Consider the following 12,642-nt stretch of genomic DNA (forward strand, 5'->3'; position numbering starts at 1 on the left):
CTACAGTATTCAAGTTCTGTTTGTGTTTCTTTATAATAAAGAAATTGTTCTCTTATCTGTCGAAGAGGCTGATACATTTGAAAACAACTTATACGCATTACAGGTTATAATATACTAGGTGGTTGCCCGATTCTAATGCATCGGGTAATCTAGAATATGGCCAAACCGCATGCGTTTTCATGCGGAATTCAAGCGCATTCCAAGCGATTTGAAGCATCGCTTGGAATGTGATTGACAGGTTGGTCACACTTGTCAAGCATAGTGTTTGACAATTGTGATCAACTTTTTACTATTGAGCTGCATAGGATAAGATAGGATGTAAAAAATAATAAAAAAAAATAAAAAATCTTGTTATTCTCACCTTCCGACGGCCGACGGGCTCTTTCTCTCCTCTCCACGCTCCCGGCATCTTCCGTTCCCAGTAATGCTAAGCGCAAAGGACCGGAGATGACGTCACTCTCGCAAGAGTCGCAATGCTCCTCTGGGAAATATGCTAATTATGCAAATTGTCTCTTCTTGTCCTGAAACACAGTGTCTGCAAATGGAGATTCTGGCTTGACTTTTATCCTAAGTCATGTAACTAGGCTCGTTAAAGGGTCAACATCGACTTTTAGGATTGCTACCTCCAATAGGTGGCACTAGAGTTCTAGTCCTCTTCCTCTCTGAAGAGACAATTTGCATAATTAGCATATTTCCCAGAGGAGCATTGCGGCTTTAAGTCTCCTCACCTCGACATGCTTAGCATGTCATTCTCCGCAAGGAGAAATGATACTTCTTGGATATCGGTCAGACGCCTCTCTCACAGCCAAAACAGATCTCCCACTTTGCACTGATGAGGGGCAGTACCCCGAAACACAGTGTCTGCAAATGGAGATTCTGGCTTGGCTTTTAAGGCCCCATCTCACTAAGCAATCTCGGTAGTGAGATCGCTGCTGAGTCACAACTGTGTGTGACAGCGATCAGCGAGCGGCCCCCCTGCCGGTATTGCTGATCGCTGCAAGAAACCTCTGGACATTTCTTTGGTCGCTGGTCTCCCGCTGGCCAGCACGCATCGCTGTGTGTGACAGCGGGAGACCAGCGATCAGGTGTAAAAAAATAATAAAAAAAAATAAAAAATATAGTTATTCTCACCTTCCGACGTCCTGTTCAGCCATCCTGCCTCTCTCCACGCTCCGGTCCCAGTGATCCTTTGCATGAATGACCGCGAGACTTTGTTATCCCGCGAGACTGTGACATCTCGCGGTCATTCGTGCAAAGGATCACTGGGACCGGAGCGTGGAGAGAGGCAGGATGGCTGAACGCGACGTCGGAAGGTGAGAATAACTATATTTTTTATTTTGATTCTATTTTCTACAGCGATAGCCAGCGATGCCGGGCGCTCGGCATCGCTGTGCTGATCGCTGGTGAAGCTGTTTGTGTGACAGCTCACCAGCGATCACATAGCGACTTACCAGCGATCCTGACACCTTCATATCGGTGTCCGGATCGCTGGTAAGTCGCTTAGTGAGACGGGGCCTTTATCCTAAGTCATGTAACTAGGCTCGTTAAAGGGTCAACATTGACTTTTAGAATTGCTACCTCCAATAGGTGGCACTAGAGTTCTAGTCCTCTTCCTCTCTGAAGAGACAATTTGCATAATGATCTTTTGTGTAACACAAAAGATCATTGTTCTCTGTAAGCAAGACTCACAATGCCCAGGACAATGGCAGCCTATGTACAATGAACAATCTAATACAGATCGCTCAATGCGCACCTTTAACTGCAGTCTGAATGTGTCAACAGGTTATTAAATGACCACCGATCGCTAATGGTTTATCGATCAATGGTCATTTAGTGCCGCTTGTCATCCGTTTTAACAGACCATCATACAGTGTAGGTGCGGAATAAGTATCTGCATCCAGTAACTTACGTCTCATCTGATTACAGCCATTTTCTTTGTTTCTTGTCCATCTTGTCAAACCTTTTTGGCGATGTCCTAAAGTTGTGACGTGGTCACTGCAGAATTTGCCGCACTGAACACTGTGCCCCTGAAAATAAAAAGATCACGTTATATCATTATAAATCTAATATATAAAGCTCAATGTGGGTGTGTATATATGTGTGTGTGTATGTCCGGGATTGGCATCCGCACCGTCGCAGGTACAGCCACAAAATTTGGCACAGTCACACGTCTGGACCCTGAGAGCGTCATAGGCTTTGTTGTGAGGCGAAATTTTAACCCCTGCACGTTCCAATTCACCAAACAATTTTGCCCCTATCTACATAATGGGGAAAAAGTGAAAGGAAAAGTGTTGGAGGCAAATTGACAGCTGCCAGATGTGAACAAGGGGGACTTAAAGAATGAGAGTGATGGTGCCAAACAGTATATACCGTACAGCAGGTAGGGGCCCTGACATGGGATACTCACCACACACGGGGATATGAACACACACACAAAATGCGCCACACACTACCACGTGCTTCAACACATATACCACCCTCAGCACACATTTCACCACACATACACCAACCTCGCCACATAAAAGTCGCTACTCAAAACTCGCCACGCTGTCCCAGAGCTGTTTAAAACTTGAAAAATGAGCTGTGATTAGTTGCTATCAGCAACAGTTTTCTTTGTAGACAGTTGTGGTAACTGAGGCCTATTATTCTTATCATTTCTATGGTGTTATCGTCCTTCTGTAAAGCTGGAAATAACACAATTTATTACCGTGCCCACACAGACCACCCTCTGACACAGACTGCAGGGGGAGCCCAGTATCACACAGGATAGGATTAGATACAAGGCTCAGCAGTCAGTATCACACAGGATAGGATTAGATACACGGCTCAGCAGTCAGTATCACACAGGATAGGAATAGATGCATGTTTTTTTATGTGCAATATAATCATTATAATTTGTTATAACTAACTAGTTGGTTACTATGCCCAGGCAACGTCAGGCTCTTCAGCTAGTATATATTGTGAGGTAGCGCTGTCATGTAAGTAAGGGGTTCTCGCTTGCAGCGATCGAAAAACACATCCGGCACAGGATTTTCCAACAAATCATAGTCTATGAGGTTTATTCATCCTTCATAAACCTCCAGCAGCAATATACACAGCATTACAGGAGAGCGTCCATTATACAGGCTATTTAGCCCCAGGGTTATCTCACCCACATCAGGGTTCCCATATGGCTGTTTCTCCAGGCCGCAGAAGTCCACTCACTCCTCAGGGACTCTCAGATACTGGCTGCCATTACACACACAGCCGCTCCACAGGCTGCTGTTAGTGAGGAGATCCTTCTCCTCACGGGACCTTCCAAACTGGACCAATCAGGTCCCAGCATTCACTCCATGTGACCTAACCTGGCCACATTATATGGTCCATAGCCACGCCCACAGGGTCACATGACTATGACCTCACCACAGGTCCTTCACACAGACATATATACTTTACAATAGCATTCATAAACATACATATGTCTCCATCTCAAGGTCACCCACCTTGAGATACATAATGGCTCTTCAACCACTCACACTCTTGGGACATCCACACAGCGCCCCCTCGTGGACACAGTGGTCATTACACCACATACCTCCCCCCTATGTTCAAACTTGTGGGGTTGAACACACAACATCACACCAGGGTCTCGAGACCGGGCACGTATTGCACCTTGCCCCACAGGTCGAGAGAACTGTCTCCATTTGTCATACGGCCTCATCTCTACATTAGGCCTCCCCCGCCCCCAGCGGTCATAATACCGGTCATTGTCTTTGACCCTCCAGTCACGGTCTGTCTGCATCATCAGACACTGTTTAGTCACCACACTGTTACAGTGCCCCTTGTCACCTGATCTTTCTCTCATTGACCGTCTCTCTCGGTTGGTGCGGTCATAAGTCTTAGTCGATCCTGCTGTCTGGCACGAGTCTGACTCAGTCAACGTCTCACAGGAACTACAGCCCTTCAACCTCGTACGGTCTGTCGAATTGCCACTCGCTGACATTCTTCGGCCATCTGCCATGTCACTTCTTGGCGGTACCCCTGGGGTCCTTACATCTTGGTATGAAGGCGGCCGCCACCTGGTATTCCGCACTTCTTTATTAATCCGCTGGCGGTCCAGCTTCAACTGTTCAATCTCTTGCAGGTACCCCACTCTATACTCCAAGAGCAATTGAAAGTTCCTCAGGCTTTCCATGGAGCCAACCACCATCATGGGAATCCTTCCCACTTCACCAGACACCTGGTCTTCGTCATCAGGAGGGATCCTCACCCTCACCACACCGGAGACATTCACAAGGTCCTGCATCACCTTCCCGGACCTTCCAATGATTCTCCCAATCAGAGCTTTGGGTACCGGAACCACATCTTTCCTCAAACCCAACCGATCCATAGCCTCTCTTGCTATCTCTAGGCGTCGAGTAGCCTTCATATTACTCCGCCTAACCAATTGTTTGACACGTAGACACTGCAAATGCATCTCTTTCAGAACAGCTACTCGGTTTGATGTGTTTTCCCTAGCTGATACTATCACCAACTGCCGAGTCTCAGGTGCCCAGTGCACCTTACATGCTTTGACCGCCTCTTTGAAAGCCTCATGCACACCTTCCTCAGCACAGGCTTCTTGCATGTCTTCTGGTACATCAATTACAACCTTGAAGGTCGTGGACTTGCTCTCATCCTGGACAGATGGCTCTGGGTTCCCCACGGACACTTCCCTCAAGGTATCTGCCAAGACCGGGTGACTGTCTTGTGCAGCTCTTGGCTCACCATCTTCTTGAGATTTACAGTCCTCAAGACCCTTTTCCAAGATGGGCTTTGGCAGTTCTGCCTTGCTATCAGTTGGGCAAGGCCGCTGTACGTCTTCGCCCATCCACTTCTTCTCCTGTAGAAGACCTTTTACTACTCCACTGAGTTCTTGCAGAACTTTATCTCGCTCCTCTGCCAGGTAGTGACGCTGATCCTCTCTCCTGAGACTCTCCTGTTGATGCTTCTCTTGGGACTCTCTGAGCACCTCCATATCTTCCAACAGGGTCTTGTTCATGGTTTTACACGCTGACAGGTGACCTCTGAGCTCAGAGACTTCCTTCTCCAGCTCATCCACTCTGTGCTCAGCTGCTTGCCTTAGGACTCTTTCCCGTTCGACATGTTCTGTTACAGTCTCCGTTATCAGCTGTATCTCACGATCCTGCTCTCTTTTGTCCATCACGTGTCTCACTACTACCTCTTTAATTATATCGTTAAAGGGTACCACTGGGTCAGTCACCCCAGTCGAGTGAACCCTCCAGTTACCGTCCAGCACCAATGTGTCTAGTCCAGTAGTCTCATCTCCCAGCCCACCATCTGTCTTATCACGAGACGTCAGGTCCGTCAGTTGGGCAGATGTACTTCTTCCTCTGGTCAGTTCTACCTCTGACCTGTCCATGTCAGGAGCCGTCACTGTCTCAGTGTCTGCTTGTCCCACAGTCGAAGCATCTCCATCGTCAGACCAAACGTCATCAAACAAAAGAAAGTCCCGGCCCCTCTCCCAGGCATAGACTAAGTCCCGTGGTATTCCTCTACCTTGGCACTCACCACCTTTGGTCCCCTCAAACACTACTGTGTCTACTGCGTAGTTCACCGTGACCCCGTTTTTCTCGGTCAGAGAGAAAACGAGAGGCGTTCCTGTCAGAGTCACCTGACTCTCTGAGTCCAGCCGACCAAAGGCTCCTTCCCGGTGCAGCATCACTGTACACATCTGTGGCCCATCATTACTACCTGGAAAGGATATTCCACATTCTGAAAAAGACCTGCACATACACTGCGGTACTCCAGACATACCTACTGAGTCACCCAGTGCTGTCACTTCTTCACACTTGGCCACTTTCTGGACCACCACCCCACTTTGGGTTGCCACTCCAATTTGGGTCACCGCCCCCTTTTGGGACCCCACCCCTTTTTGGGTTACCACTCCAATTTGGGTCACCGCCCCCTTTTGTGACTCCACCCCTTTTTGGGTTACCACTCCAATTTGTGTCACCGCCCCCTTTTGGGACTCCACCCTTTTTTGGTTACCACTCCCTTTTGGGTCACCGCCCCCTTTTGGGATTTCCCCATGTCCGTTCTGCAGAACTTCTTATGCCACAGTTCACACAGTACAGTTTGTCTTTTAACGATACCACACAAGTCTTTGTTGGCACCACCACAGCTCCTGCTGTCACTGATCACCGGCACCTCCGGCTGCTGTTCACACACACACAGCGGCTGGTGTCACTGCAGTCCCTGCTGCTCCGTCTTCGTGGATGCGCCGATCCACCGGAAGCCGCTTGTCACCTTCGTAACCCCGCCGGGTTACTGGAAGCCGCTTGTCACCCTCAAAGATAAAAACCACAAAAGCGCGCCCATAGGGCCTTACCAGTGCAGGTATAATGGGTTATGAAGCAATGATACAGGGTACTCACCCTTAATAGTTGTGTAAAGCCACAACTACTGTATCCGCTTAGTCACATGCAATAAAGCTGCAGCAGGATGGTGTAGACAGACAGCGTCTGCTACCAATGCTCCCAGGGCAGATCCCAAAAAAGGAAAAACACCAGGACCCTGTGCTGCGAGACCTTCGTGACCCCACTGAGCCACAGCAAGCACCTTCAGGTTTTGCAGAGGAAAAGAAAAAAAAACAAAAACACATGCACAGTCTCTCATGTCCTGTCCGTGTGCTGTTCAGGACGTACCGTCTCCGCCTGAGACCGTCCAACACACAGGCGCACACCGGGTGCTATTCAGGGAGCAGCCCTCCTCCCAGGGTTTCCCAACACACCGGTCTCACCAGGTCCAGGGGCTCAGCGAGTGCTCTTCAGGACATCCGTCTCCACCTGAGACTGCCCAACACACGCCTCACCAGGTCCAAGGTCATAGCACGTGCTTCAGGGCTCCTCCCAACACTGACCCTCCAGGACCTTGCTCACTGACCCCTCCAGGGACACAGTCTCTCACTGACCCTGGTCAGTGCAACACAGACTCCTGTCTGTTACCTGTGTCGGCCACACAGGTTCCTGGACGCCTCTTCTCCTCAGAGGTATCCCACAAATATTAACACAGTCACTTTCTCTGACCTCGGTCAGTATTACTCACGGTTGTCAGACAGTCTGCTCTCCTGGCTCAGAATCGCCAGCACTGCCACACGTGCTTCTGGGAGTCGCTGCCCACAGTCTGTCACCATATGTGAGGTAGCGCTGTCATGTAAGTAAGGGGTTCTCGCTTGCAGCGATCGAAAAACACATCCGGCACAGGATTTTCCAACAAATCATAGTCTATGAGGTTTATTCATCCTTCATAAACCTCCAGCAGCAATATACACAGCATTACAGGAGAGCGTCCATTATACAGGCTATTTAGCCCCAGGGTTATCTCACCCACGTCAGGGTTCCCATATGGCTGTTTCTCCAGGCCGCAGAAGTCCACTCACTCCTCAGGGACTCTCAGATACTGGCTGCCATTACACACACAGCCGCTCCACAGGCTGCTGTTAGTGAGGAGATCCTTCTCCTCACGGGACCTTCCAAACTGGACCAATCAGGTCCCAGCATTCACTCCATGTGACCTAACCTGGCCACATTATATGGTCCATAGCCACGCCCACCGGGTCACATGACTATGACCTCACCACAGGTCCTTCACACAGACATATATACTTTACAATAGCATTCATAAACATACATATGTCTCTATCTCAAGGTCACCCACCTTGAGATACATAATGGCTCTTCAACCACTCACACTCTTGGGACATCCACACAGCGCCCCCTCGTGGACACAGTGGTCATTACACCACAATATATATATATATATTCACACATTTGTTTCGTGAAAAATGAATCCCCCATACTATGCTGCTGAATATAAACATGAAACAACCATTAACATTTAGTTAGCCATTGTTCAACCCACCATCCCAAGTACAAATTAATGAGCCAGGATTGTTTCCCCTGTAAACTGTAAAAGTATTTAGCCCCTGTACTCTTTCTCCCAATTCATTACCAGTCACTCTTCTGTGTCCTCAACCCAACTATGCTCCTGCCACTCACCCAATTTGTTGTAATGACACATCCTCCCCAATTCATTATAATGACACATCCTCCCCCAATTTATTATAATTACATATTCCCCCTAATTTATTATAATTTTAGTACATGTCCTCCTCCCAATTCGTTATAATTACAATAATTAAATGCTCATGTGTTAATAGAGTATCTTCTGTGTGCTCGAATACTATGTTTGAGTCGCCATAGCTGCATGTCTCGCAGCTATTCGATAGCCGCAACACATGTAGGGATTGCCTGCACGCCGTAGATACTCTATTAACACATGAGCATGCTTGGATAAGACCTTATCTGAGCATGTTCGCTCATAACTAATTATAATGCAATGTCTTCTCTCCCATCTCCCACCCCCAATTCATTATGCAATGTCCTCTTTCCCAACAACCACCCCCAATTCATTATAATATAATGTTTTATCCACCACCTCCAATTCATTCCAATTCATTATGCAATATCCTATTTCCCACACCCACCTTCAATTCATTATGATGTAGTGTCCTCTATTCCCACTCCGCACAACACAATTCATTATAATGTAAGGTCTTTTCTGCCACCCACCACCCCCAATTCACTAACTTTAAAGAAAAAAAGAATAAGTAAGGGCCCCGTCACACATAGCGATCTTGCTAGCGAGATCGCTGCTGAGTCACAAGTTTTGTGACACAACAGCGATCTCACCAGCGAGATCGCTGTGTGTGATAGCGATCAGCGACCGCCCCCCCTGCCGGTATCGCTGATTGCTGTAGGAAACCGCTGGACATTTCTTTTGTCGCTGGTCTCCCGCTGGCCAGCATGCATTGCTGCATGTGACAGGCGGGAGACCAGCGATCTGCTGGTAACTAACGTACACATCGGGTATCCAAGGGACGTGCATCCCTTAGATACCCGATGTATACGTTAGTTACCAGCGCGCTGATGCAGGGAGCTGGTAACTAATGTACACATTGGGTATCTAAGGGACGCACATACCTTGGATACCCAATGTGTACGTTAGTTACCAGCTCCCTGCATCAGCGCGCTGGTAACTAACGAACACAGCGACGCCGCGCGCTTCACGTCGCTGTGCTGATCGCTGGTGAAGCTGTCTGTGTGACAGCTCACCAGCGATCACATAGCGACTCACCAGCGATCCTGACACGTTGATATCGTTGTCGGGATCGCTGGTGAGTCACTATGTGTGACTCCTGCTTTACTGTGGCCAGCATGTACATGGTAAACGACGACATAACTTTCGTGATGATGTCATCGTGCCAACTGAGTCATAGAGAAGGCAATAGGCAGGAAGCCAAGAATAGCTTCTTAGAGCTATACTCCATCTCTCTATTACCAGATGTGAAGCAATAGGAATGCTCCCTGCCAGCAATAAGTGCTGCCGATTGTGGTGCAAAAAATATTATGAGTGCATGCATACTTTTCATCACATGAAATTAATAGACCTGAAAATAAATATAGAGTATCCATAAATATGACTCCAAAACCCTGCGTTTTACATTACAAGCACAGTGGATGGGATTTATAGAAATTCCATGCCCACTGTGCTTCTATTTACTGCTGCTAAGCTCACCCACGGTGAGGATTTACAAGCCGCACCATGTCAATTTCTGTAGCGGAGACACTGGATTTTAACCAATTGAATGTCATTACAGGTGGTAAATCCGCATGTACTGACAAACAAGTGCAGCAATTAGATAGAGCGCAGTGTTTTAGATACAGCGAAAATACACTTTGTCCAAAATGTTGCTATTCTTTATCATGGGGACATAGCCTTACCTTTCTGGCCGATAAAGGTGCCAGTATAGTCATGTGACCCCAAGGCATGTAGAGGATATGGGTAGGGGTGAATGCCTTGGGGTCACATGACCAGGATTGATAATAAAAAGTGTATATGCTGTAGTACAGCGGGGTTGGTGCAGTGTGACAGACAAGCAGTGACCCACACCAAACACGCTTTAATGTCCAGAACTCACAAAGTAAACATTGCATGGTATCCTCCAGATCGCAGCTGGGAATCAATCCAGTCGATATCCGATTCGCTTGGCTCCATGTTACTTTACACCGGCTGAGCTTTGCAAACCAAGACTGACACTCCCAAACCCTACTACAAGGTTTTTAAGTATAGGGTACGCTGATCGCATGCAGCGTCATGCGATCGGAGGAGGAGCTGACCGGAGGGGGCGTGGCCGGGGCAGAGCTTAGCGGCGGCCCTGCGCTGCCCCCGGTAACGCTAGTGTGAAACTAGCCTTACGCTTTCATAGACAAGTCCTGCAATACCTTTACATGGCCAGTCTGCTCCCCTGTTACTGAGAAATCAGCATTTGAATTGATATGGAAATAAGCCTGAAGAGCTAGTGTGAAACTAGCCTTACATGTGCATATAAATAGTTTGATGAGTGAAATCCTGTTGACAGATTCCATTTAAAAAAAAAACATTTTAAAGGAAAGTTTTTAAAAGTATTAAAACGTTTAAAAGAATATACAAATTCAACCTTTTCCCCATTTAAAAATGCAAAAAAAAGCCATCATGCAACTCCAAAGGTGAAGAAATAAAAAAGTCTACACAAGCCAATATTTTGACCACTTAAACCAAAAATGTATATATTTACATGTTTAGCATAACTGGAATTGTACTAACATGGAAAGTCATGTTGGCAGGTCAGTTTTACTGCACAATGAACACTGCAAAAAAAATTCAATGCATTTCCTGCACTTCACGTTTTTAGCCCATTTTCCAGTACATTGTATGGTAAAATGAATGGTGCCATTCAAAATTACAACTCGTCACACATAAAACAAGTCCTCATATGGCCATGTTTTAAGAAAAATAAAAAAGCTGTGGTTTGTGAAAGAAGGGGGGAGGAAAAAAAAGGAATGCATACACAAAAGGGGAGTGAAGGAGTTATAATGCGTGTCTGCTATTACCATAACTCTGGCATATTTTGCGACAGTGGTATTTGTGAGATAGGCTTTAGAATTGTAATCTACAATCTAAATTATCTCATGGGTTCAAATACTGTTGGCCATAATTTATATAGTGCAGGGGCAGACATATGATTGATGCAGCCACACAGGGGATCAAGAGGTATGGGGTCCCACTTCCAGCTTGAAATCAGCAAGCAGCTTTTTTCACAGACACATAGAGGGGCCCATTTACTGTTGTTGCACAAGTGCTCTCATCTATCTATGTCCGCCACTGATATAGTGTCTTTGAGGCTAACCTGCATTCTATGTCTACATCAAAGTCAACCTGCATAATTGTACAGTTATAATTACACAGCTCATCTTAGCTTCCTTCTACTCTTTTCTCCCTGCAGTGGATCAGAAAAGATCTGTAACTTTTACTGAAAAGCAGCCTCAGCCTTCTACATCGCATACTGAGGTTCCTCCCTTGCCACCACGTTCAGGTTGTAGCCCTGCTCCATCTGTTAAACAAGAGAGCCCTGTTCTCAGATCCTCCCCATCGATCATTGTGGCTGATCTCCACGGCCAGACTGACAGCCAGGTAACACCACGAGCAGGTTAGAGCATGTGTATCTCACCTCTTTCCAATTGTCCGTGTGTTAAGAACGGCTTGCCAGGATTTGTAACTGGAAAATTGGACGCAGGGGCAATTTATATATATACAGTGGGGGGAAAACGTATTTAGTCAGCCACCAATTGTGCAAGTTCTCCCACTTAAAAAGATGATAGAGGCCTTTAATTGACATCATAGGTAGACCACAACTATGAGAGTCAAAATGAGAAAACAAATCCAGATAATCACCTTGTCTGATTTGGCAAGATTTATTTTGCAAATTATGGTGGAAAATAAGTATTTGGTCATTAACAAAAGTTCCTATCAATATTTTGTTATATATCCTTTGTTGGCAATAACAGAGGGCAAACGTTTTCTGTCTGTAAGTCTTCACAAGGTTGGCACACACTGTTGGTGGTATGTTGGCCCATTCTTCCATGCAGATCTCCTGTAGATCAGTGATGTTTTGGGCCTGTTGCTGGGCAACACAGATTTCCAAATCCCTCCAAAGGTTTTCTATGGGGATGAGATCTGGAGACTGGCTAGGCCACTCCAGGACCTTCATATACTTCTTACGAAGCCATTCCTTCATTGCCCTGGTGTGCTTAGGATCATTATCATGATGAAAGACCCATCCATGTTTCATCTTCAATGCCCTTGCTGATGGAAGGAGGTTTGCACTCAAAATCTCATGATACATGGCCCCATTCATTCTTTCATGTATACGAATCAGTCGTCCTGGTCCCTTTGCAGAGAAACAGCCCCAAAGCATGATGTTGCCACCCCCATGCTTCACAGTAGGTATGGTGTTCTTTGGATGCAACTCAGCATTCTGTCTCCTCCAAACACGACAAGTTTTGTTTCTACCAAACAGTTCTACTTTGGTTTCATCAGACCATATGACATTCTCCCAATACTCTTCTGGATAATCCAAATGTTCTCTAGCAAGCTTCAGACGGGGCTGGACATGTACTGGCTTATGCAGGGGGATATGTGTGGCACTGCAGGATCTGAGTCCCTGGCAGCGTAGTGTGTTACTGATGGTAGCCTTTGTTACGGTGGTCCTAGCTCTATGCA

The 12,642-nt window shown here is 46.8% G+C and overlaps 1 protein-coding gene across 1 annotated transcript in view; it reads left to right on the forward strand.

Annotated features, from left to right (window-relative positions):
* The window catches only part of UNC80 (unc-80 homolog, NALCN channel complex subunit), a 38,220-nt gene extending 26,646 nt beyond the window's left edge, over positions 1–11,574 (forward strand). Inside the window, exon 7 of the mRNA XM_073553280.1 lies at positions 11,366–11,574. Coding sequence (XP_073409381.1) covers positions 11,366–11,574 — 209 coding nt within the window. The remainder of the gene's footprint in view (positions 1–11,365) is intronic.
* Positions 11,575–12,642: the final 1,068 nt, after the last annotated feature.

Source organism: Dendrobates tinctorius, unplaced genomic scaffold, assembly GCF_039654945.1.
Source record: "Dendrobates tinctorius isolate UK_male_01 unplaced genomic scaffold, ASM3965494v1 ptg000199l, whole genome shotgun sequence".
In the NCBI taxonomy this organism is placed as follows: Eukaryota; Metazoa; Chordata; class Amphibia; order Anura; family Dendrobatidae; genus Dendrobates; species Dendrobates tinctorius.